Raw genomic sequence first — 26944 nt, forward strand, 5'->3', positions numbered from 1 at the left:
TTTTGCTCTCTCTCTTTTTTATCTCCATGCTACCTAAACAGCCCACTTTTTCATTCATGACTATACCTTTGCCTTGAAAATTTCTGAATTGTTGATTTAGTATATAGTGGCTCAAAAATAAATGTACACGCATAAATGTTCTATTTAGGCATTGAAGCTGGCCATGGTGAAGAGGGGCGTGCTGCTTCACCTCGACTGGAGCTACCTGCACCCCGTAAGCTTTCCATAATATAACCATGCAGTGTGTTTAACTGACCAGCTCTGGTCTTTTTATTAGGGTTCTCGAAACTAATGTGGTCACCATTAGGGTCAAACACGTGTGCGATGACCAGCCAAGTTTGAATTCATTTTAGGATTGGTATAACAAAAGTTGGTCCCATAGAAATCTATAGGCTTCAGCAGGAACCTTTGAATGGAATCGAATATGCTGGAGTCAACTTAGGGAGTAGGCTGTAGTAGCAATTTTATTTTGCATGTGGCTGGAAAGCTTGTCAATGCGTTGCTGTACTGACCAATATGCACAAGTCAGCATTTGTTGTAGCCTATCAGAGAATGAATTTCTAAAAGGAGATGGCACTGAAAAATAAACCGAGACCTTCTTGCTATTTATGCATTAAAGCAGCACTGAACCACCCTTTGATCTTGGCAAGCGAACACATTCTACATGTAGCGGAAACAGCTAACAAGCAGTTTGTAAAGATGGCTTTCTAGAGGGCTGCTCCTCATTTTTTTTAAATGCTGGCTAGCTTCCAGTAGGCATTATGTGGTCAGTTCTTTTAACAAATTACTTGTGTTCATACCCTGTCAGATTTATTATAGAGAATTAGCAAGTGGGTAATTGCCAAAGCATTGACACTCTGTTATCATTCTTGAAAGTTCTGTCTGATACCCATCTTGAAAAGTTACCATAAGTTTGTTTCGAAAAAATAAAGGTGAGGTGTGATAGGCCTCTCATTGCCACTGGCACTGTTCCGGCTTAAGAGAACAAATGAGTTGAGGGGTATTAAGGAAAGTAAATATTATGCTCCGAATGCCTTCGCTTATGAGGCGTTTTCAAACATTTAAAAAAATTGTATTCCTTGGAAAAACGCTGCACTCAACAGCAGAATGTGTTTCTCAAATCCTGGAAAAGGGTTCTCCAGGGCCCCTTTAAAAGTAATTATCAAAGAGGCTATGTGCTTTCGAATGACTAGAACTCTTCCAGGAAGGCAAGTTCAAGTTTGAAATGTTCGCAAGAAGTTTAGGGATATTTTAAAAAGTTTCTATTATCTGAAAAGTGGCCCATCGTATGCTGAGCTGTGATCCTTAGACACAGGCAAGTTAGGAAAGTGAATTTAATAGTGTGTTTTAGAAGGAGCATCCCCAAAAACAAACTCCTTTGTACGCCTTTTGGGTTCTATTGTACATTAAGGTGATAGACTACCCTGAGTCCCCTGTTTTTATAACTCCCTGGTCTCCATCACTGTACAGAACTTGAAAGTTCTCATGTAACTTTCCTTTAATATCTCACCATATTGGGTGTAATGCCATTTCTAGAGTAGTTAGTGTTCTCAATGTTCCATTTAGTGGAAAATTTGAACTTATTTATCGAGTTTTCAAGAACTGCACTGGGACACCACTGTATAGCCCCATTTGCTATCTGTGCATCGTGTTTCCTATCTGCACTCGGCCACTGTGATGTTTATACAAAACTTTTAAGGAGGGAAATAGCACTTCTATTGCAGCGTGTATTATGCATGGTCATTGTGTGGGGAATTGCACTTCTATTGGTATATTTCAAACTGGTTGCATGCTTCATTTATTAGGCTAAAGTTGCAAGGGCCACTGCACTACTATTACATTATGCCAAAACTACGCATAATGTCTGTAATTGTACAAAATTTAAGTGCTATAGAAATGGAGGAAATGTGTCTGTATGGTTTCTTGCAACCAATCTTTGGCTGGGGTCTTGTTTATATAATGGTGGATGAGAAATGGGGGTTTGTTGCTCTGTTATCCTGGCACTAATTGTGGATTGCTGCTACTCTACCCTAGCTTCACCATGCCCTGCAAGGGCACCAGCAGGAGAAAGCGCCACCGGCACATCCCCTTTGGAGACACCACAAAGGGAAAGTTCCGAGGAGATGATGTGTGAGTCTCTTTACATTTTTACATGGCCCATAAAAGTCTAGTAACTTCGAGGTTGCTTTCATTCTGCAGTTCATTCTTGACACCTAAACGTATGCCAGAAATGTTATCTGTATCATTCTGCAACAAAAAGCTCTAGGCTTTGAAATTGCTACGTTATTTGAAATGTCTCTCTGGCATCATTTAGTTTATGAAGAGACCGTGTTCAATTGCTATCATAAGTGGCACAGATATGGTGCAATGTTTCTACTGGCAGATTTTTTCCAATCCTGAAATGCTTAATCAAAAATGATGACGCAAAGATATACAAGGTCTGTCTCAAAAGTTCTTGCCATATGTTTTAAAGAAATAATTTCGCTAACTTTCAGACATATTGTGGTCTCCTTCAAAGTACTCCCGATTAGACACAATACATTGGTTCCACCTCCTTCTATTGCTGGAAGCACCCTTGCACTTCAGCAGCAATGTTCTTTCCTTTTGAATTGTAGTCCCAGCCCCGAAACCCCTAAGCGCCAGTTTGCATACGGGGAACAGAATAAGTCGCATGGTGCCACATCTAGCAAGCAGGGAAAGTTTTCCAGCAGTTTGCACACTAGGCAGTGGACACAGCCACATGCAAATGTAGCTCATTTGCTATGCGCACAGCAGGACTGGATTGCAGACTCGCACTCGTGTGCTCTATCTAGTCTGGCCATGCTACATGGTGCGGACTGGCTGTCCTGCAGTGATAGTACAGAAATCCAAACTACATTTTGAAGCTTTATCAAAACCTCATTACGAAGCAATGTCTGCCAAGGTGTCTAGCCAGGAGGGGCTGGAAGCAGTGTTTGCAGAGCCTAAGCGCATGCATCCACTCTAGATGCGAATTGCCATTTCATGTGACGGTGTGGCCGGTGTAGTGTACATGTAGTGTGGGCAAAAGTTCTGTCTTTCGAGGCTAGTTTAGTGTTCAAAACTGACTGAAATTAGCGAGATCGGACTGCGACACTCGTAAGCAGTGTGGCTTGACTTTCCTTTGTACGAATGTGGGTGCAGCTGAGCTAAGCAGATAATAGTCTGCTTCTTCTGGAAGTACAGATTTTCGTGTATTTCAGCCTGTTATTTAAACTGTGTCAATAAATATACACAGTAGCAGCCGGGAAGTTCACTGAACCAAGCACCATTTTTTTTATTCATGTCGGATCGGCCAATGGCAGCGCTGTCTGGGAATGTTCCGACTGACGTCAAGGGGCAGCCGCCAGCAGCCCCAAGGGGTTGAGGAGAAGGCCTCTGTTGAAAAAAGGGCTTGAGAAAAAAGTGACTCCACACTCCACTTGCAAGCTGCACGTGCTGCTCACAAGTGCAAAATTCGGCTGAGATACAGTAGTACAGTGTAGACCGCTTATAACGTAAGCCACTGGAGTCTCGAATATCTGCACTATAAGCGGTACCACACTATAACCAAAATAACGATTTTCAAGCCCTGCACGTATGCAAACATGTAGACCAAGCATGTAGACACGCTTTGTACTATCGCGCGCACATCGCGATTACGTTTTCGCCAGTGAGCTGGCGCAAACATAATCGCGATGTAGCCGGTGCTCTTCAAGTTCGACAGCTTTGCACCGAGTCAAATCGAAACAACTGTTTGCCGTAACCGCTGCAAAAAAAAAACCGTGACCGCTATCAATGCGATTATGAACGGCGACTTTGTGGTGCTGCGTGAAGGCACGCGCCCGACGCATGCACCGAGTCGTCCAGTCGCAGCATCAACTGGCCGTCGAAACCGCGCTCGCTATCTATGCGATCATCGATGGTGACTACACAGTTTTCGAGGCACGCGCCCGACGTGCGTACCGAGTAAAAACGAAACTACTGTTCGCCGCTACCGCTGCGGAGAAAACCGTGGCCGCTACCGACACGATCGTCGATGACGACTACGCAGTTACGAAAGCCCACGGCCAACACGGTGTTATGCGCAGCCGTAAAAGCAAGAATACAGGATTTAAAGACACAAATAGGTCCGAATTAACCGATGTGTGACCAAATAAGTCCGAATTAACGAGAGTTTGATTGCATTGAATAATACACACGCCAGTCGAGAGCACGCTTCTTGTTGAGAAGCGTGCTCGCTGCAGCCCTTGTCGGCGAGATTTTCCCGCGGAAGCCGCATTATAACCGGTATTTCGTCTCATGCGGCTGCACTGTAAGCGGTATGCATATACATGGAGTGCTATGGGAAAATTAACATGAGTCTGAAAAGACCGTACTATATCCAGTCCTGCACTATAAACAGTTACGTTATAAGTGGTCTATACTGTATATGTTAACTGCAGAATGTGTTTTTCACCAAGCCCAAGGTGTGGTGAAGGAAAATCTTCACTTTGAATTTTGATTGATTCAATTACTTCTGGAAGAAGTTGACCATTGTCTAGGATAGGATAGGAAAAAACTTTATTTGTCCAGCGGTTAAGGCTGTTGGTGCCCGGGGCTAGGCTGCCAGGGGTCCATCGCCGGACCCATTGTCTAGCCACACTGCTTATTGATGTATCTGTCGCGTCTTGCTAATTTCGATTAATTGTGAACACTCTACTTTCAAAAGTACATGTACACTTGCTAGCTCATTCTCACTCCTGGCCGCTTCTGGTTAGATGGCTAGATTGATTTCGCTTCTTAATGAACTATAGACAGTGCTTATAAATGCGCAATTTGGATGTGGCTACTACAGTAGGACCCCGCTGTTACGTTCCCGGGTGCTGCGTTTTCCCGGCTGTTACGTCGTTTTCGGCCGGTCCCGGCACAGCTCCCATAGAACCCAATGCATTGGTAACCCCGCTGTTACGTCGCAACGTCCCGTGAAAAACGTAACAGCGGGGTTCTACTGTATATCTGTTGGTCAGGTTGTTGCAGTTCAAAGCCTATCCGGATTACTTAGCACGGCCAGAATTGAGCGCAGGCACGCGCTCCAGCCCTGTCGTGCAGGGTAGCAAAAGGAATACATTTGTGTGTAGCTGTGTCTGTTATGGAACATTGGTACCGCAGTCGTCGTGATGAGCCCACTCGCTGAGCTCATTGTAGCTCGCTGAGGTGCTCCAAGTGGTTTCCTGGCAACGTGACTCCAGGTGCGTAGCAAGCCTGCCCGAATGCCAATATCCGACTGGAACACATAATCTGCTTTCGGAGTTGAACACCTTTGAAGTGTGTCACCATTATGGTCGGAGCTCATTACAAGTAAACATAAAGGCGACGTTTCATTCAACTGTCAGAAATTGTACCATTGTCATATAAATAAGTGAAAAAGTTGCATTTAGCAGACCAGCACAGCAAAGGGATGGGACACTGGGCCTCTTCGATTATCAGTCCCTGGCAGTCCCAGACTGCTTGGGACTGCTGTGCCGCATTCGATTTTGCTCGGACAGCTTCCGAAGCTCCGCCCACTAGTCAGAGTTGTCGGAACCGTGTAAATTTTTTCACGGACCGGAAGTTCCGGACTGTCCGCAAACTGTTGGAACTGTCAGCAGATGTTTGGTCGGGCAAGCGCAAGTAGCTAGCAGACGACGGATGTCTTAAAAAAGATGCGCGCGGTGTTAGATGACGTGTGCGTCTGTGTACTTTGCACGCTCCAGGCAGCAACTACTGTGCATTGAGTTATTGCTTCTGTTACATCAGTGCTTTGTGTGCCATTATGCAAGTTTTTCACGAGCCGTCTAATTGCTGTAGTTTTAGTTTCGTGTTTTTTAAAAGAAGCGCAGCAATCAGGCGCACATGCTTGCTTTTCGTAATGTGTTTCGTGAAATCTGTCATGCTCATTGCTGTAAGCAAGTAAATTTTTCTTTTCAGGTAAATGAAATTAGCGTGTGAAGAATCTTGTATTGCATGTGGCTATTACACGCCGGTAGCTGGGGTGGGATACAATAGGAGCTTAGGGGATTGCTGTTAGCATATATGCTGATCCCTTCTGTTACCAAGTTCGAGTGTTTGATTTTTGACGTGTACACGTGCTCTCTCCTAGACACGCGTCGGGCCTTTAATTAGCAGATGGTCTCGCGAGCTTTGAGGATGTCGGCGGGTGCTTTCTGCATAAAGACTGACGTGGCACGATCACGATATTGCTTATGTCTGTGTGGGAATTCCGCTTAAGTTTCTCAGGCTCACTAGCTAGCGCGACATGAAGTTCTATGCGCTCGGGCTACGATTCCACTGTGCAAGCTTTATGGTTGTGTTGGCGACGTGGCCTCTGAGACTGCACCATTTCTGAGGCCATGCTTATGAAAACGCTGGGTAGGGGGCTGTCTACGAGTAGCAAATAGCAGACGGCAGCCAGGAGAGACTTCCGGTTGCGGTGCTTGGGTCACGTGACTGTGACGTGCTCTTTTGTTGGGGCTAGTCAGACCGGAAGCCGTGGGCGGTATTCGAAGAGGCCCACTGAACTCCACCATAAGTTGAGAATAGCCTCGGAGCTTGGTGCATTGTAGGTGACAAAATCGGAAGTAGTCGGACTATGTGAACATCCAAAATAAAATTAAAGCTTCCCACCACGGTGATGTTTTATAGGACGAACGTTGTGGGTATGCCCGCCCCACTCTGCCGTAGCCTTCACAGTGCAAGTCATAGAAGGACCAGGAGCCTCGTGAACGGGATCAAGGCGCTCTTCGATTGCCAATAACTCTGCTTCTGTTGAATGCATTGTACTTTTTATGGGAAAGTATTTCTGAAATAGTCACTTTAACTTCAAATGCATTTCTTGACTATGATAAAATGTGGTTCAGAGCCCTTAAGCTGCCATTACTATATGCAACAAGCAAGGAATTTTAGCATAAATGAAGAAAACCTGACATTTGTAAACATGCAGCAGTTTGGCTCGGCACAGAATCCTATGATGCATTCAGCCGCACACTTAGTCTTGTGTAGACATTTTGCTAGTATGTTTACCTGTGTTTTAATTCATCAGCTGGCTCGGTACGCTGCATTGTTGCTTTACTATTTCTTGATATATCATCTACATCTTATTCCTTCAAGCCTTCAGTTTATAAGAATGGAATTTTTGAATGTAGGTCAAGCGCATAGAACTGGTTGTTTCTAAACACTTCGATAATGTAACTTGTTGTCAGGCTATTTTCCACATAAATTGGGGAAAACAGCAACTACTTCACTATGAGCATGAAAAGTATAAACTAAGCAATTTCATTACTAGTCCTACTTATTTTCATGACATCTTTAAAGCAGATTTACGCAAATCAGGGTTCGCACACTTTCTTGAAATTGAAACATGTCTTCAAGACCCTTGAAAACATTTGGAATTTCTTGAGTGGGTACAATCTAAAATCGATTTTGTGATCCGCTTTATATGGCGGATCAGTGTGGACCCGGCAAACTTTCCACATTAAGAACAATGGTATAAAAAGCTTAAGCCACGGTGAGTGCCCAGGCAGATCCATTTCGCACGACTGCTGGCTTGGCTTCCAGTGGCCCGCTGTATGGCCTCCAAGATTGGGAGCGCGCACTATCCTCGTTGGCAAAGGCCATGTCTGCACTTCCTTGGCTGATAAAACGCTCCAGGGGACTGCACTTTTTCCGTTTTCATCTCTTTATTCTTTTTCTCGGTCAGCACTATTGTAATAACCACTTATTGCAGGTCATAGAGGTTCTCGCCATATTAATATATGTGGCGAGTTCCTTTTTTCTTTATCACCGCGTGGCAGCGCGCAGTTCAAATTAATGGAGAAGCTGATGCGCATGCGCAGTATTGAGTTGGTTTACCCATAGACGCCTACACTGCGTGGCCGGACCGTGACAGTCAGTTCAATTATCCAAAGGTTCGAATAAATGAGGTACGAATTAACAAGCATTTACTGTATAACTTTTTGTGTTTATAGTGCAATGAGGCTATTTAAAGTGTTTTGGAAGTGTTATAATAGGAAAATGATACACGGGATGCTGCTCTGCACACTGAAAAAAGCTTTGACGCGGCCTTGAAAGCATTTGAATACCTATGAATTTCTGCCACCGAGACCTGTACAAATCCTGATATTTTACATTCACCAGAGTGCTCTGAAACAACCAATCAAATGTGCCCTAAATGTACCGCTTCTGCTATGAAGTAAATATTTTTGTGTTTCAGCGGTGCTGCTGCGGGTGCTGCGGGTGCAGCTGGAGGTGCGGCAGCAGAACAGGGACGTCTTGCATGAGCTCCAGCAGCTGAGGCATGAGGTACGGGTCGTGTCCGAGAGGCTGGATGAAATTGAGCCTCTCGACAGGACCCGTGCAGTGTCTCAGCCTGCCCTGTCGACGGTGCCTCCAGTTCTTCCTCGGCTACCTGCCAACAATATTGAAGAATTGGAGGCAGCAGAGGCAGCCGTGCAGGATGAGGCTGTGGCTGCCACCTTGGTTTGTACTGCCCTTTTATTTTTAATTATAAGGCTATGTAACATGTGGAAGTTCTGTGCATGTTTCATGAAACATGCTGTGGGTTTTATGTGAAGGAACTTTGCATCGCACACACAAAAGAGTTCATGGAAATAATTTGTTCCCTGCTGTATAGGTTCTAATGATATATTTCGACTGGACCTTAGTTTCTTTAACATGCATCTTAATCTAAGCATACACTAGTGTTCTTGCAATGAGGCCTCATCGAAATGTGACCATGAATGCCAGAATCAAATCTGTGACCTCGAGCTCAGCACCGCAACGCCATAGCCACTGAGCTAGCATAGTGACTTGCTGAATCGTCGATTTCCAACAGCTCTCCGTAGAGATACATTCATGAAGAAAGAGTAAGTCGTTAAGGTAATAAAAATCCATTGCTGATACAAAGTGCAAACTGGCAGCTCTCTGTAGAAGGACACAATGCAGAGCACTTGTGCGTAAATTCTTTTTGTTGGACAAGTTCTAGATACATCGTGAATTATAAATAGCAGTGCAAACAAGTGGGACACAGTACAGGAAAAGGGGTGCAATGATCTTCTGTATATACTGTATTTACCTCATTTTAATCTAGTTTTATTTACCATGAATAAGAGGCCTATCATGTGGCTTTCTATTAGTGTATGAGGTTCATGGTATTGTTATTGAAATGCAGTCCACATTTTTCTGTTATTTTTTTAACTTACAATATGCTGATAAGCCTTCATTTGTAGTGAGCAGGAAAGTGGCGCACAGCCTTTGTTTTTGATGAGTTGGCTTGGTAAGTCTATCGACAGAATGATAACGGGCGCCAGGCAGCCATGATGTAGGCGTGTACTTAGGGGAAAAACGCTGTACAAATGTAAGAAGGTCTGTATGACAATGCAAACTTATTTTACCAACTTGATATTTTCAAAAGTGGTTGAAAAGGCCAAAATGTGAGCAGGTAACTGCAGTTCCCCTCATCCTGTAAAAGCAGAATGATGGGCTGCTTTCACAGTTTGCGAAGCTGCAGGTGTAAACACTGCTGAGGGCTAGCTTTTGGTTACCACAAAACTAGGTCTTTAAAAACTGGTTGTCAGTCCCTTTAACACAAAATGTGAAGGTCTGAAAATATCGTGTCGGTATGCCTTTAAGCTGTTTTGTGCCACACGTGTGTAGATCCGACTTTTCTGCAGTCTAATGTCACATCTCTTAATTATGCATTGGCAATTTGCATACAAGTAGAATTGGTGCACTTACATTAATTTTAATGATGGTGAAAGCTTGGAGAGGTAGTTACTATGAAACACAGTTACAGTGCTAAGGGTTACGAAACACAAACATGAAATGCACAGAACAGACAAGATCTGATGCACTTCGTGTTTGTGTTTCTTCCACAACACCGTTCCAGGTGTTGTGGAGCACATTTACAATTAAAGAGCATTGCGTCACAAACCTCTTGCAGCAAAAAAAGTCTTGCTTTGCACTTGGCTAAAAATTCACTTCTCTTGGCAATAAATTATATTCTAGTAGTATTGGGTAGATTTTTCATACTTGAAAACGTTGTCACGTACCATGCTCATTACCACATTTTTGTCTTTTGCAGCGCAAGCACCTCCTGCAAATAGGAGGGAAGTCGCTGCGCGAGGTGGCATCGAATGCCATGAAGGCTGTAATGGCACACCCCGTCCAAGTGCTTTACAGCCTTCATGGCAGGAAGGGGAAGAGGGCTTTCATAAATCTGAAGTTATGCCGGATAGTCACAGGTAAGGCCTCCTTAGTCATCCTTTTGCATTTGCAAGTATTGTGTATACAGCTGAACTCCTCTACAGCGAAATGGCTTGCCAAAATCCTGTCTTTCATATAAATTGTTAACTTCTACAACGAAGAAATTTAGGTGTCCCTGTTGGCTGATTTCATTTTTTACTATGAAAGCCACATACTCGGCCACCAGTGCCCTTGAAGGCGTTGCGAAGGTGTGCTCTGCACTAGCGCCAATGGCAGTGTAGGTGAATTGCTTGACGAGCATGCCGATGAATTGCATCACACCAGGCAGCTTACACGTTTAGCATCAGCGGGTGAGATAGTTGATGAATATGTCTCGGTTGGTAAAGACATGGTGTGATCATCACTGATGATGTTAACGCTATGTTAGGGTGGAAAAACAGGAATGTCAACGAAGGCAACAGGGATGAAGATCCTGTAAATGGATCAAGAATTTTCATGGCGGAGAAGGCGATAGCAGTATTTGATTCCCCACAGCATTACTTTGCGTATTCTGCATTTCGTTGCTGAGCATGCTGTGAACCTCGATTCAATATGGTTGGCTGCGGTTGCAAATTCTGTCAGATGAACTGTGTGTAAAGACTATGTTAAGGTTTTCTTTTGTTGAATGTGTTTGCCTGCTCTATTGTGCGTGCATGTTGAATGTACTAATTGTGGTCTTTGTATGTTTGTGTGCAGATGTCATCTGTGCAAAAGGGGGGGCCGACCTGACAGAAGCTCAGGGCTTCATTAAGAGGTGGTTGCCAGGGTCTGTGGACAGGGGTGGTGGCAGGAAGAGGCGTTTTGCAGAAACGTTAGCAGCAGAGCAGCCCGATGATCCCTCCCTTCGGGGCAGGGATCATTGCCTGCCCACTGCTGCCCTCTCCCTGCCCCACCCTTGGCCTCAGGGCCCTGGCCAGTCCACCGTTGGCCCCTCCTGTCCGGCTGCCCATGCTCCTTCCCCTGCTGCAGCCCCTCCTCCTGCCCCTGCTCCTGCCGCTCCTCCTGCCCCTGCTCCTGCTCCTGCCGCTCCTCCTGCCCTTGCTCCCCCTGCCCCTGTATGCATCAATTGAGGCATTGCCTAAAATAGGCAAAATAAATTATATTTTCGTTTATGCTTTGTGTGTTTCCTTCCTGCACTTTTTTACATCACGTTTCCTTAGCTACTAATTTTATAGGCAGTAAGCCAGCATACAAGCAACAAAATGGCTGAGTACAGGCTATGCTTGCAACACACTGGATAGAAAATAGCTGAGCACTGGATATGCTGGAAACGCGTTGGATAGAAAATGGCTGAGCACTGGATATGCTGGAAACGCGTTGGATACAGAATGGTTGAGCACTGGGATATGCTGGAAACGCGTTGGATAGAAAATGGCTGAGCACTGGATATGCTGGAAACGCGTTGGATAGAAAATGGCTGAGCACTGGATATGCTGGAAACGCGTTGGATACAGAATGGTTGAGCACTGGATTCTTGAAATACAAAGTGGCTGAACACTGGCTCTATGCTCGAACTACATTGGATTCTACAATGGCAAACTGTTAGGCCAATCTTGGCTCGAACAGTGGGTGAACCTTGGATCGGGTTGCACTTTGCCATGATGCCAGGATTGGGCCAAAGTTCGTACCAATTTCTGCGAGCATTGGACCATGCTTGGCCCAGTGCTGTTGTGCTGCCTGGGTCGTGTTGACGCTACCAGAAGCTCGGGAGTCTGCATCTATGTCAGGAATGGGATTGCTGCCAGTGAACTGCCAAACGTAGCGGTGCCTAAGGGTGAAGCCTGTGCCGTTCAGCTTGACGAAAGGGGTGTGATAATCGAAGCCGTGTATGTGCCACCGAACAATTCCGTTAGACACTATAGACGTAGTGGCTACGTGTATACCTAGTCGGGCGGCAGGTGAACTGTGTGTGGTGGCTGGTGACTTCAATCGTGCTCCAGACTCTCTTTGTGTTCCTTTGAAGGACAAGTTTAACCTCGACTTAGCCAGTCTTCCAACTGCACAGACGACCCAATGGGGAAGCACCATTGATCTTGTCTATCAGAGACAGACAGACAACTCCAAATACTGTGTTGGGGCCATAGAGACGGCAGCGTGTTACTTCACTGATCACCGAGCCGTCTTTGTGGCAATAGAGAGACAACGTGACGTTGAGCAAAAATAAATATACCTGTGCCACATAATACGTATACCGCGTGTGTGTCATTGGAGCAGCAGTAAGCATGACAATCTAGCTAATCCGTGACAATCTAGACAAACAGGAAAGCTAAGAATAATCAGCTGAACCTTTGCTAACGCTACGTATATCCTGGCATAGCCGAGCTAAGCCACTGCAACTTTTTTCATGCGCCACAGACGCCCAGACCGCTCCACGGAGACAGTTTTGAAGATGTTGAAGACTGGCTGGACCACTTCGATCGGGTTGCCAGCATCAACGAGTGGGATGATGTTCGCAAGCTGCGGAGAGTTTACTTCGCGCTAGAAGACTCTGCGAAGACATGGTATGAGAACCATGAGGGTTCCTTTGCCACATGGCACGAGTTTAGCCCGACAGCTCCGCGATGCGTACCGCAACGCCGAAAGAAAGGAGAGAGCTGAACAAGCCATCTCTTCTAGGAACCAGCGGCCCAACGAGAGAGTCTCGATGTTTGTCGAGGACATGCTTCGTCTTTTCAGACGCGCAGACCCTGCAATGCCCGAGGAAAAGAAGGTACGACATTTAATGCGTGGAGTCAAGGAACAGCTTTTCGCCGGACTCGTACGCAATCCACCAACAACTGTGGCCGAGTTCGTGAGTGAGGCAACCACGATGGAGCGTACTCTCCAGCAGCGGTCGTCACAATACGAACGCCACGACATCACGGCTACTGCGTGCTCTCTTGGGTTCGACAGCGAGAAGCAGGCCCTCGCAGACTTCATACGAAGCGTTGTGCGTGACGAACTGCGGCAACTCCAAGCAGTGTCACCAGTGAGACCCCAACCACCCATGACAGCACTTTCGGACGTCATCCGGAGTGAAATCAGGCAGGCGGTGCAACCACTCGCACCACCTAGACCTGAGGTCCCTGTGCTAACCTATGCAGCGGCATTGAGGGCTCCTGCACCACCATCTACAGATCCCATCATGCGTACAGTGGACCAGGCTGCACATCTGCTCTCGGACACCTCTTCGCATCCGCTATCTGGCTCAAGGTACCTGACCGTACCTACAGTATCAACCACCTGATCACTCAAGATAGAGCGCTACGAAGGCAAGTGTAGTGGCGCTCGTCGGATAACCAGTCCGCTATGCTACCACTGTGGCGAAGCGGGTCACGTGTACCGCGACTGCCAGTACCGCCAGCTAAGTCTCCGCGGCTTTCATCCCGGCGCGCGGTGCCCACGTTACGGCTGAGCGTCCCCGCGAAATCGAAGCGTATCTGACGGGCCAGCGAATTTCATCGACTGTTCAGCACCGCCAATCGCGATCACCATCCCCTCGCCGGTCCGTGTCACCTAGCTTGCCCTCGTCGTCTTATGCTCCCCTAAGGAACCGCTCACCGAGTCCCCACAGGGGAAACTAGGAACCGCGACTTCTGGGGGTGCAGTCGCTTTCCAACGAACATTCCAAGAACCTCCCTCGACGCAAGGACCCGACGACGATCGTTCCGATTTTTCTTTATTTTCCGACAGTACTAAGATTATTTCTGCCGGCATCGCCGTAGTTGATAACCATGCTGTCACTGCCCTCGTCGACACCGGTGCCAATTATTCAGTTATGAGCGGCGCACTGGCATCTAAATTGAGGAAAGTCACCACGTCATGGCAAGGGCCCCAGTTACGCACGGCAGGTGGCCATCTGGTGATGCCAACTGGAATGTGCACGGCACGTATTCGAATCCGTGCGTCGACGTTCACGGGGTCTTTCCTCGTATTACCTGTGTGCTCGCGCCCAATAATCCTTGGAATGGACTTTCTTTGTGAATACGGCGCAATCATTGACTTACGTGAGTTGCTGGTGTCGTTCGAGGACCCTTTTCCTTCTGAAGCTGACAACATCACCCAAGTACCGAAGACCGTGCTACGTGTGTCCGATGAATGCGTGACTCTGCCCCCTCGCAGCAGCCTCTTTGTCGGCGTGGAATGTGAGCAGGACGTTCCCCACGCTGTAATTGCGGAGGCAAATTTGTCTTTCCTCCTTGCACAACAAATATGCGTTGCCAGAGGAGTTATTCAGCCTCGAAACAGACAGGCTCACCTGCTGGTCACGAACTTTAGTGAGGAATATCGTCATCTTGCCAGACGCACCGCGATTGCATACTTTGCGGAAATTGCCGACGTCAACGGTCCGCCAGTATTAGCTGCTCTTTCGCCGTGTGACCATTCTGCCAAGGCGTTTGCGAGCACTCTAGATGTGAACCCGAGCCTACCATCAGAACAGCGAGAAAGGCTTCTGGACGTACTCGATTCTTTTCGAGATTGTTTCGCTACAACGACGAAGGTTAACGAGACGCCGCTTGCCCAGCATCGTATCATTACCGAACCTACTGAAAGGCCAGTTAGACAACATGCCTATAGAGTATCGCAAAAGGAACAAGACGCTATACGTCATCAAGTTCAACAGATGCTTAAAGATGACGTCATCCAGCCATCGACCAGTCCCTGGGCTTCGCCAGTTGTGTTAGTAAGAAGAAAGATGGTACCTTGCGCTTTTGCGTGGATTATCGAAAATTAAATAGGATCAAGAAGACGTTTACCCCCTGCCCCGAATAGATGACTCCTTGGATCGTATACGCAACGCTCGCTACTTTTCTTCCATGGATTTACGCAGTGGCTACTGGCAAATCTCCGTTGACGCGCGTGATCGTGAAAAGACCGCTTTTATTACTCCTGACGGCCTCTACGAGTTCAAGGTGCTTCCTTTTTGGTTATGCTCAGCGCCAGCTACTTTTCAAAGAATGATGGACACGGTTCTCTGTGGGCTGAAATGGCAATCGTGTCTCATTTACCTCGACGACGTGGTGGTCTTTTCGGACACGTTTGCGCAGCACGTCCAGCGCCTCCAGACAGTTCTTCAGGCAATTCGAAAAGCTAGGCTTTCTCTAAAACCCGAAAAATGTCATTTTGGATACGAAGAACTGAAGTTTTTAGGTCACGTTGTGAGCCATGCCGGCATCCGCCCAGACCCAGAGAAAACGAGCGCCGTCGCCGCATTTCCCGTGCCAACAAATAAGCGTGATCTACGCCGATTTCTGGGGCTCTGTGCGTACTACCGACGCTTTGTCAAAAATTTCTCTAAAATCGCTGAACCCCTCAACCACCTGACGAAGGAAGGCATGCCGTTTGTTTGGGGTCAGGATCAGTGCCTCGCATTCGATACCCTCCGAAACCTTCTCCAGGCCCCACCTGTACTCGGTCACTTTGACGAAACCGCTGACACGGAGTTGCACACAGACGCCAGCAACGTCAGCCTTGGAGCTGTCTTGATTCAGTGGCAAAATGACATAGAGCGTGTGATTGCCTATGCGAGCCGAACGTTATCCACTGCCGAGAAAAACTACTCTGCCACAGAAAAAGAATGCTTAGCCGTTGTCTGGGCCATAACAAAGTTTCGGCCATACTTGTACGGTCGCCCATTCAGAGTAGTCAGCGACCACCATTCGCTTTGCTGGCTCGCGAATCTCAAAGATCCCTCAGGTCGCCTGGCGCGTTGGAGCCTTCGACTGCAGGAATTTGACGTCACCATCGTTCACAAGTCAGGACGCAAACACACCGACGCTGACTGTCTCTCACGTGCACCAGTCGGAAGTGCCCCCGCTGACATTGAAGAGGACGACAGTTTTCTTTCTGCCGTATCAGCAACAGACATGGCTCAACAACAGCGCGACGACTTGGAGCTCAGTCCTCTCATTGACTACCTGGAAGGGCGTACGTCAAGTTTTCCTCGAAGTTTCCCACGCGCGCTAGCCTCCTTTTGTTTCCGGGATGGCGTCCTTTATAAGAACTTTGACCATACGCAAGCTACATACCTGCTAGTCGCGCCGACCTCGCTTCGTGACGACAGTAAAGACGGGGACATCTTGCTGGCTCTGTTGTTTCGCCCGCGACAATATGCATTCACACGCACACACCACGCGAGGGCTTCGTGGCGCCGCTTCAATGCGGCTCCAAATGTACAGAGCGAAGCTTGGCAGAGGAGCACTGCTGAGTACAAGCTGACGTGACATGCTTTGGAGGTGGCGATATTGTGCGTCGCTAGATCGCTTTAATTATATTGGCGCAAACATCGAGATTTATATTGAGGTGTGGGCTGATCCAATTTTTAGGGGGCTTTGGTTTGGTTCCGGTTAGGCTCAGTGGCTATACTTTTACTATTCGAATTCGAACTAAGCTTTCTCATCTAGTTCGTTCTAACACATAGGTGTTTGAAGTGGAGAAAAAATACATGCCTTCCGTTTTCGCGAGAACACACAATACCTTTCGACAGACAAGTTACCTGGGTATAGTGTGTCGCTACTGCGAAGCATTTTCTGTCGAAAAGGCTATACCTTCCAAAGCGTACCCACACAATTCACGCAATATGCTTTGTTTTCAGTAGGACTGTCGGAATTTACCGATTAATGGGAATATGTGGCGTCCGCTGCGGCTATCAAATGTTTGCGAAAAAATTAGGGAGCGTAAACCTGCTGAAATACTAAGTTGACTGGTATGCTCTACCACTTCCATATTAAACGTCTAGCCTAGAAATATTACTTAAGAACTATGTTATATATTCTTTGACATTTGACATTTGCTTTATTTCACCATTATAGCACATCAGTACACAACAAAAATGCACATTAATGGTGAGGATAGCGGGAAAAAGCTGCTTTTTGCAGCTTCACTAGCCCCGCCACCCCCTGCTTACAAAGACAGCAACGGAAACAAGCTGACAAAGAACAATTCAAATCAATTTTTTTTCAAGCTCATACAGCATAATCCTAAACAATTTTCATGTTTAAAGCACAAAAAATTCACGATATCTTAAGTACAATAGCATTTTTCGATAACGTGCGTAACCCTTCATCTGTTAGTTCAAACTTATTTAGTGTGCTCGAAAGACAATACTGTAATAGTTGCAGTCTATAAATAGCTCGCGGCCGGGGGATATACCAATGGTTGGTGTGTCTTGTTATTCGTGAGGAGGGATTAAGAGTTAAATTTGCTAAAGTGCGAATGTGGCTGCCTTTTTGAAATTATTCGGACCTAAAAGCTGTCAAGAGGTGATATTCGTATAGGGTTGTAACTTTTAAAACATTAAACTTGGCAAATAATTCGGACGTGTGCGCATTGTACGACAAACCTGCAATGCAACGCAAGGCATTTTTTGCAATGTGATTAAGTTGTGCAACGAGTTCTTGGTACCAGTTGCCCAGACTAGAGGCAGTAACGCAGATGAGGAGAGAAGAGAGAGCTACATAACATAAGCTTTTATGGCTCTCGCAGTATGCACTGACATTTTCGCAGGATACCTACAATTTTACTAAGTTTATTTCTTATGTAGTCTGTGTGGTGTTTCCAGGACATATACCCGTGAAACACAACACCCAGTGTGTAAGCAGACGACGAAATTTCTATTCTAACATTATTTATACTTAGCGAATAAAGCATTTTGCATGATGCAGATTTGGTCCGATAAAGAACAGCTTTTGTTTTAGCACAGTACATAGTGAATTCTTTACTGCCCAAGTGTGTAGTCTGTTTAATGTATCATTTGCAGATGCTATGATGGTGTCGGCATTCGTTCCTGTAAATAATAAACTCGTATCGTCTGCATAAATTACGTATTGTGCTGAGGTACCTATACTTACAATATCATTTATAAAAATAATAAACAGAAGTGAACCGAGTATGCTGCCCTGAGGTACACCATATCTAATTTGTTCTAGCGCCGACAGTTCTTTGTTTATGGACACATTTTGGTATCGATTGGTCAAGTAGCTTTAAATATATTGTAGTACAACACCACGAATTCCGTAGCAATTCAATTTTTGTAATAACGTTGCATGATTTACGGTATCGAAGGCCTTAGAAAAATATGCATAAATTCCTAAAGTTATTCTTTTTGCCTATATATTGTTTAGGATTAGTTGTTTTTGATATATTAACGCGCTTTGTGCCGAAAGACCAGGTCTAAACCCCTACTGGGATGGCGTCTATGGTTATTCCATCTATGTCCTTACTCTTGCTCACTTTAAAGCATCTAAATACATTTATTACCTCGTATTCATTATTTGGTGTGGCGAATAGAGAATTCAGTGTTGAAGTGGGTAGGTAGTTGAGAGCGTCGTCATCATTTGTGCTCTCAACTACTGTAGTAAAGTGCTTATTGAAATTGTTAGTCAATTCTTTACCTTTGTACACTTCGCTGCCTATATCGAGTTCATCAATATTGTTTGTGGTTTGCCTTGCAGATAATACAGCGTTCAGCTTGTTCCACATTTCTTTGGTGTGATGTGGAACATCACACCATCGAACATTGTGAAATAATAATTATGTTTCGCTTGCCTCTGAGTTTTGTTGAAATTATTTCGATACTTCTTGAAAGTCTTGAAGGTAACTGAGTCGCGTCGTATTAGAAAGACATTAAAAAGCCTATTTTTTTTCTTCAATCATTTTGAGTATGGAGGCATTCATCCATGGCTTACGGGCACGCTTAAGTTTTTTAGGAGTTTTATAAAGAAAGTGTTTCTGATATACTGAGCACACCATCTTCGTAAAGCGGTTGTATGCTAGATCGGGTGAGGATAACGACAATACATCCTCCCAATCTACTGAGCTAATTTGTTCTCGGAAAGATAAAGTGAACGGGAATTAATTTGTTGAAATTTGATCTGTGGCAAAGCTTTGACCTTTTGTTTGAGATTCCGAGCCAAAACAATGTATATAGGTAAGTGATCGCTGATTGTCGTGTCAAGAACACCAGAATGTATCTCGTCAGGCGGAGCGTTTGTTAAAAAAGAAGTGTATGAGTGTATTGCGGAGGCCACGCTCCACTGTGCTGAGTACGGTGAACGCCACCTAGGTGGCGTTGGTAGTGCTTCTTGATGCCAGCGTCCCCTCGAATGCTGGCATCGAGGCGTCGTAGTGCTGAGACCACCGAAGCGTTCACTGTCGGTGCGCGTTAGTGTCATAATGCAGTACTTCTCTTTTCTGCTCGTAGGCGGCGGCACCGCCCCGAGCAAGAGCGCGGGTACACGGAGGAGTCTTAGATATATAAGGCGCGTCTGTGTAGCTCTCTGCAAATGCGTTTGTGGCGCAATGGGTTAAACGCTCGGCGATCTACCGTCGCGGACCGAGAGGTCGTGGGTTCGATTTCCAAATTTTGCATGTTTGTGGAACTTTTTCTTCTGGTTTCTTTCTTTGTATTATGTTCTATGACGTATTTCCGTGACGGAAATACGTCAGTGAAGTCTTGGTGGACCCCGGCATAAAACACTTTCGTGTTAAAAGAAGTGTACGAGTGGTGCACTTGTCGGCTTAATTCTGGTCGGGGTTGAAATCACATTAGAAAGGTAATTTGAAACTAAAAGAACAGATAACTCGGATCGCTTATTTGTGTTCTCTAACGTGTCGACATTTAAGTCACCACCCATGACTAATGTGTATTCCAGCTCGTTAGTAAATGAGAAGTAGTTTTCTAGAAATTTTAGGAAACTTTTTATATTTCCGTCCGATGGCCTGTAAAATACTACCATTGCGTTACATGCTCCAGCTCAAATTGGTCTTACTAATATACCGCACACTAAATCATGAAATCATTTTAGATACATTTAATAGGTCTGCTCTTAGTAACACTAACAAGTGCGAGATTTTCCGCTAACAACTATTTTTTATTCCCTAGAATAAACAGTAATTATGGAATGTTTACTGCTCTCTTTACGGCCATTTAATACTGGAACAAACTAACACCCCATGTTAAAGCCTGCCGCACAACATGAACATTCAAGAGAGATACGAAGCATTATTTACTAACGACACTACTGGCTACAGACTCATTACTATGAGTTTATATTGTTTACAGAATTATTTTCCAGTTTTCAATGTTTCTGTATTTATGTAATGTATTGATAGCTTTTATTCATTTTTTATTCTATATGTCCCTCTGTCATCTTTTTTTTTCTCCTTCTTTTTAGACGTTTTAAATGTTTTGTTGCATAGTCTATATAACACTTGTACTTTGCGTATTGTGAGCATATGTCTGTTTCTATTTATCTGTTACATTAACCTCGTGTTCTTTGACATGTGTCATTCCTATGTTTCCATAACGTGTCAATTACTACATATTTATTCATTCATACGCTGTATGTATTTCATTTGCTTGTATTTTGAACTTCAATTATTGTAAGCACCTTTCTTGTATATGATTATTTGCTTCACTAACTTCGTGCATCCTGATGTTTGTTGCTGTTATGTTGCCATAATGTATTAATTACTGCATTGTTAAATTACTATAGGAGGTCCCCCTGACAGTTCTTGTAACTCCAGGGCCTCCTTCTGCACTAATGATGAATGATGAAATAAAAATTTAAAAAATACTACAGCGAACACAAATTTCCCGCACCTTACGGAAAGTATTTCGATGTCCGTTGAACAGACTGATCAATCGCTGATACACTCTTGCAATATATACCTATTTTTCTTCCCTGTTAAAACTGATGAAACTATGTTCGTCAATCTGTATTACTTCTGCATCAGTACGGTACCAAGTGTCCGTCAGCATAATAACTGAAAACTCGACACTAAACTTTTCAATAAAAACAAGCAGGCATTCTTCCTTCAAGCCGGCTGACTGCTTGTTTATGTGGATAAATGGTAGAGGTTGATTGCACTGCAATGTTATTTAGTGTGGTCGGGTTACGTACTTCGCACTCATATTGACATTAATAGAGGCACGTTATCAATACGTGTCAAACAAAGCTTCTCTAAGCAAAAAATCGTTAGCACTGACCAGTGCAAGCTAGCTACATTAAAGGCTACATGCATATAGAGAGAAAGGATGCAGCGCTTTTGAATATATAGAGAGCAGACTTGGGGCATATGTAGAGAGCAGACTTGGCCACGCAGTACTTACGAATGAAATAGCACAGTTTGTACATGCAATTAGGTAGAGCAAAATATAGTGACCTGTCCAATAGAATAGCCGACATGTGTTTGGTCACGCCTTCTCACTGCACTTCAACATATTTTGGAAGCTTGGCTAAAGTTAGCAGGTGCACCTTGTATCACTGCAAATGTAGTGCGAGTAAGGACAACTCGATTTTCTGTAATAAATAAAATTCCTCCATAAACCTGACACATATTGTTGGTTCAAAGGCATCTCTGCGGCACGCCGACCTCTTAATGGAAACAAAACTTATAACACCTCGTTTGCTCAGTAACGTAATTTTCTTTTTTATCGATTCGGATTTTGCCACTGCGTGTATGATCATTTTCGGCAAACCATCCATAATGTATATGCGACATGGCAACCCATGGGCAGCAGAAAACCTAAATTTATTAAAATATATCTGCCAAATCACTCAAGGGGTATAAAAGTTGAGACCTTTGACATGCATAGACATAGCAAGTGTATGGTTAAGCATCGGGGACATGTGTCGGCGGCGCGGCGGAGTGATTCACTCGTGAAATGTCAGTCTCTCAGCTATATTGTGTGCTGCTACGATAGATACACTCAATACAGAACTATTTTTTGCAGTGTTAGTCAAACTACGCATGGAGTAACCGTTTTTCGGAAATCGCAGCGGTTCTGTACAGATCGTTCATGGAATTCTTACGGCAGATTCCTAAACAGTTTTGTTACTGTTGGAACAATTTCTCTTCTAATTCCAGTGAAGAATAAGGCACGAACACATGTATGTGGATATCTTCTCTTGTTAAGAAAAGTCAGACTTTTGTCTTGTGTTGGAAAAGTAATTTTCTTGCTATTTAAGCAGATAGTACAATTAGAAAAATAACGAAAAAAACAATTATGATATATACATTTGTAAACTGTTCACCGGAAATTATCCGCAAGGTTAGTAAGGCAACTGTGGAATATGCGCTGTCATACCTAGCATTGCGCAGTTAAAATTATTTATAAGGCATTTATAAACTTTATAACGAAATTCCAATTATCCAGCGTATGGTATCACGTCTAGATTGATGTTGAAAATAAAACCTACCACACGAATTATGTCATGGATGCACGCTTTAATATCGTACTTAGACCAGTGGTATTTCATTCACTCATTCAAGGCGTTTTTAGATATGTCACCAACACGTTTAAACATTAGGTGCCCTTTTCTAGAACACTAATTTTGCTTGGTATTCTTGATATAATGAGGTGACGGCTGCTCTACTTATCTCTTGGGGTTTATTAGTATTTCTCTAATAGCCACCCCATCGAAGCTTTTGCAGGGCAACATTAATAGGCTGCAAGTGTTCCAGAAGGCACTGCAATGATGTAACAGGTAAGGCACAAGGCAAATCAACTCTTAGGTAAAAGTAACACCATATTTATTCTGAAACACCCGGATTACGTTCAAGCGGCAAGACGACATGACAGGCCCTAAGTTGATCCGGTATCCTCCATGGACTATGAAGAGCAGGGGATCCGTCGCCGCTAAGAAACGTCAAATGTATCCTTTTAAATATTCTTTGCCCGCAAAGGATAGTGCTTTAATTTAGCAATTTAGATTGATAGATTGAAGCATAGATTTTAATTTTAGAAATAATGAATTTATAACCGTGATGTGATTGCAGTTCAATATTTTATTGTTTGTGCTCGCAGGGATGGACTTTTCCCCTCTATTGGGTATTAGGGAAACGTTATGCGCTGATATATCCATAGTGCACGTATTTTACTCTCAATATCATAATTCGTAAAACAAACGCTTCTTCGAATTAAAGATATCCGTCATGCCTTCATCAGAATGGCCTGAAGTATTAAAATATATTCGAGCGCTAGAATGAAAAATAGTTTGCTAAAGTTGCCTTTACATTGCTTTCAAACATAATACTCGCGAGTCTTAAGTCGTACTTGGAAATGCATCTTAGTTTGAAGTTCATGCTTGACTGATCTATATGACGCCTGGCGTGAAGGTGACCAAGACGATCATTCCGCTTTCTCTGGCACGTGCACGGTAGGCGTCATTTAGACAAAATCAAGAATGGCCTTCAAGGCAAGATGCATGTCTGAGTACGGGGGTTAGTCGTAGGACTGCGCATTGCTTCCAAGTCAGTGACTGACCTTTTGCTATGAGAAATGCAATGACGTTACAGAATGCGTACGTCATTATAATGCTATATTTCAAGTTCGTGTTCTACGTGGGTTTCGAGGACCGCAGCAACACTTTGATGTCAGAATATTTCGAATACCTGCTAGTTCATCAGGGAAGCTTTTATACGTGGCTTCTGCGCTGGCATAGCAAAGCCCGGCGTAACGTTTGTGCCGTTTACTGATTTCTTCTTTCTTTTTCCTTTTTTGTGCTGCCGTTATGGTAAGCTTCAAGGCTGGTTTCTATGAAAAGGTAATGACGAGTAGAAAGTAATGATAACACTACGCACGGGATTCAATAAATTCCACGCAACCCCTTTTCAATGATCTGGAATGGAGGGCATATGTGCTCGCGTTGATCCTGCCGAATAATTTGTGATCAAGGCTCACTTCTAAGGCCCGTTGCAGCTACGATACCGTTATAGCTAGCCTTGCATATGATGGAAAAATTATGCAGATCTCTTCACGCTGCGAAAGAATCACTATATATCGAAGCATTCTGAAGCTGGCTAACTACCTAGGACCTCACCAGTTTGACCAAAGTGTTAGCAGATGGCGGAACGGCTCCGTGCAATGTGAGCGATTGTGTGGTCGACGTCACCAAGCGTTTGACGAAAACAAGGAAACGTCGCGATAACAGTGATTGTTTGATTGCTGCATCCATAGTATGACGACAACGGCGATGGCAATGCGGCTGATTCATGGCACTTCAAAGACAAATCTTTAAAACTAATTTCGTTACGAAATTGGCCAATCGCTTAGGAGGCACAATGTCACATATGGTCTGAAAGTGGTGGCAACCGCGAATAAAATATTGAGGAAATATGGACAGTACTGACCGAGCTGTAAACTCAATTACCATACGTATGAAAGCGCTAGTTGTCACGAGGCAACAATGGGATCACTATATACGCTAGCGCATTTGCAAGCAGCTTCATATGCGATTAATCATATAAGAACCGCAGCCTTGTTGAGAGATATTCGCGCGTTCCATTGCTGCTTATGTGTACTAATCGAAATTCATTCACGCACGTTCTCCAGCTTTTTAAGGAAACTTCATGCAGTGCAGTGCGACAGGACGCATGCGCCAATCGTCTCAATGATAATAAATTGTGAAGTTCGACGGCCCTCAAATGCAGAAAGGCTTAATGGAGACGTGGTGGTGCTGGGCGCCGGAATAAATTTCAGAACCTCAATTCGTTAACGGGCAGCCAAAGCAAGACACAGGACAGATTTTTTATTCCGCGCGTATTGAAATGCGCTTGCCGCTGCCGCAATAAAACCCGTGACCTCATACTGAATAGCACAACATCATAGCCACAAAGACACCACAATGGGTCGTCTCAAAATCCAAGTTGGTACAAGAAACGTGTTCACTTGTGTGGCCTAAGCAGAAAACGATATTATGAATCTCTGGAACTTGCACGGTTAAGGATACAAGAAATATCACCATGTCGTTCCTATCCGTCAGTTTCGACATGCTGCACAGAGAAGGTTTACTCTAGAAGAAATACTAAAATATTCATCATCACCTCTTTGTTCATTTACAACAGCAGTTGGGGCTCCCTCAGGCGAAAAGCGGTTGAAAACCACTTAGAGTACCTGAGAGTCCACGTACAAGACAGTGGTCTTACAGACCAGATGTGTTCAAATGTACACTAGCGCAATGCAGAAATAAAGAAAGTCAATATATAGAACAACGTAATCAAGATGAATACTTGTTACAAATACAACGAAGGCAATTATTCAATGAATACATACATTCCGGAAATGTTTAGTTATCAGGCAAACGTAAAATGTTTAATGTGAAATTACTGCAATATTCATCGTAGCAATCTTAGGAATTCTAGTATTGGTTAAGCACTTAGCACCATTTTAAATTTATTCTGTTCATGCTTCCCACACGAGTCCTCACTGCCGTTCCTCACTGCTATGGCCTGGTCGATAGAGTAACGGGCTATGCACAAGAGAAGCTTTGTACGAATCCCACCATTCGCTGCACATTATCGTAAATTGAAGAGGCCCAGAACAACGCTAGAGAGGAATCTCTTGCACGTGCCCGTGCGAGCATCCATCAAGAAGTTCGAAAGCACGCACACCTTCACCGTCTGATCCGCGTTTTCAGGGCGTTTCCCCATTGCTCTCTCCAGAATCCTCCAGCGGGTCACGAGAATGCCAAATGCATTCTCGACGCACCTTCTGCATGATGTAAAAAAGCTGTTTGTGGGAAATCATGAGCCTTCAGTTCTTACAAAGCAGCATAGTAAGCATTTCAACTTGCCTTGCTCTGCTGATGCGGTAGTTGAATATTTTCTTGCGAGCCTCCAATCCTCGCCCAGGGTACGGCCTCATAAAATCGATTCTGAGCTGGAAGGCCTCAACACCAATGAAAACACAAGGAGGCGACAGGGCTGTATTCGGCAGTGGCAGGTCTCGGGGAAGCTGCAGCTTTCCTTCATCAAGTATCCGCCCAAATATGGACTGATCCAGCACTCCCCCATCCCTCTGTTTACCGTAGGCACCTACGTCTACAACAACAAACTTGTAATTGATGTCAGCCACAAGCAAGACGACATTGGAGTAAGTGCCCTGCAATAAACAAGTAACCACAAGAGTGTACCAGACTACTGGCGTGGAGAGACGTGCGCAAGAATATATTTACGATGCAAGTAGCCGCATAACAACCAACAAGGGTAGGACCAGCTCATGCACGCCCAGAGACCACCCCCTGTATTGTCATCATTCAAGCACTGAGCTAAGCCTCTGCGTGCCACAAATCTGAGCCTTCGGTTTGTGCAGTGCGGAGCTACAAGTCTCCGGCATTGTGTGCGTGGGATGTGCATAAGAATGTAGAAGCTTCTACGAGGTAAAAATGAGCGACAAAGTTAGTGGAAGACCATCTCAGAGCCCCTAAGAACCTGAGGCATGACCAAATAAAGCACTTCTCCGTGAAAGATGACAAACAAGCACATTTATATCTTTGCTCTCAAATGTAAGTCCGCGTTTAAGGCTCCAAGGAAGTGCCTAAAGTGGCATTGTTTTTATCACCAGAGGACTCTGTCCTTTTCCATTGTCCTTTTGCCAATACAATTATCCAAGACCAATACAATTGACGTGGCCATAGTAGAGCTGACATGTACAGCAGCAGGCATTACTTGTGGTGAACTTCAGAACCACTACTCGTGGCCTTCGTGGAAAGAATGTTTGATGTAACTTTTCTGTCAGTTCTTGCCAACTTATAAATTCACACCTTATGCAACATTTGTTTAAAGAATTCCTTACACATTGTAAGCTGGTTCCTTGCCTGTTTTGTTCCCTGTATTATTGTGCTAGGCAGAAGATAAACAGTTCTAGAGGAGTTCCACGAGTTCTTTTTTCATCACAAACCAACTGGCTTGAAACATTGGTTCA

General features: G+C 44.6%; 2 protein-coding genes across 5 annotated transcripts in view; both read left to right on the forward strand.

The window, feature by feature from the left end:
- Positions 1–13457, forward strand: part of LOC125941298 (uncharacterized) — a 37699-nt gene extending 24242 nt beyond the window's left edge. Inside the window, exons 3-8 of the mRNA XM_049658289.1 lie at positions 149–214; positions 2054–2130; positions 8208–8493; positions 10097–10256; positions 10954–11249; positions 13392–13457. Of these exons, the coding sequence (XP_049514246.1) occupies positions 149–214; positions 2054–2130; positions 8208–8493; positions 10097–10256; positions 10954–11249; positions 13392–13457 (951 nt within the window). The remainder of the gene's footprint in view (positions 1–148; positions 215–2053; positions 2131–8207; positions 8494–10096; positions 10257–10953; positions 11250–13391) is intronic.
- LOC119433758 (neprilysin-1-like) overlaps positions 1–26944 on the forward strand; it is a 741141-nt gene that overhangs the window by 425813 nt on the left and 288384 nt on the right. The window lies entirely within an intron of this gene.

The sequence above is a fragment of the Dermacentor silvarum genome, chromosome 11 (genome assembly GCF_013339745.2).
Source record: "Dermacentor silvarum isolate Dsil-2018 chromosome 11, BIME_Dsil_1.4, whole genome shotgun sequence".
Taxonomy (NCBI): Eukaryota; Metazoa; Arthropoda; class Arachnida; order Ixodida; family Ixodidae; genus Dermacentor; species Dermacentor silvarum.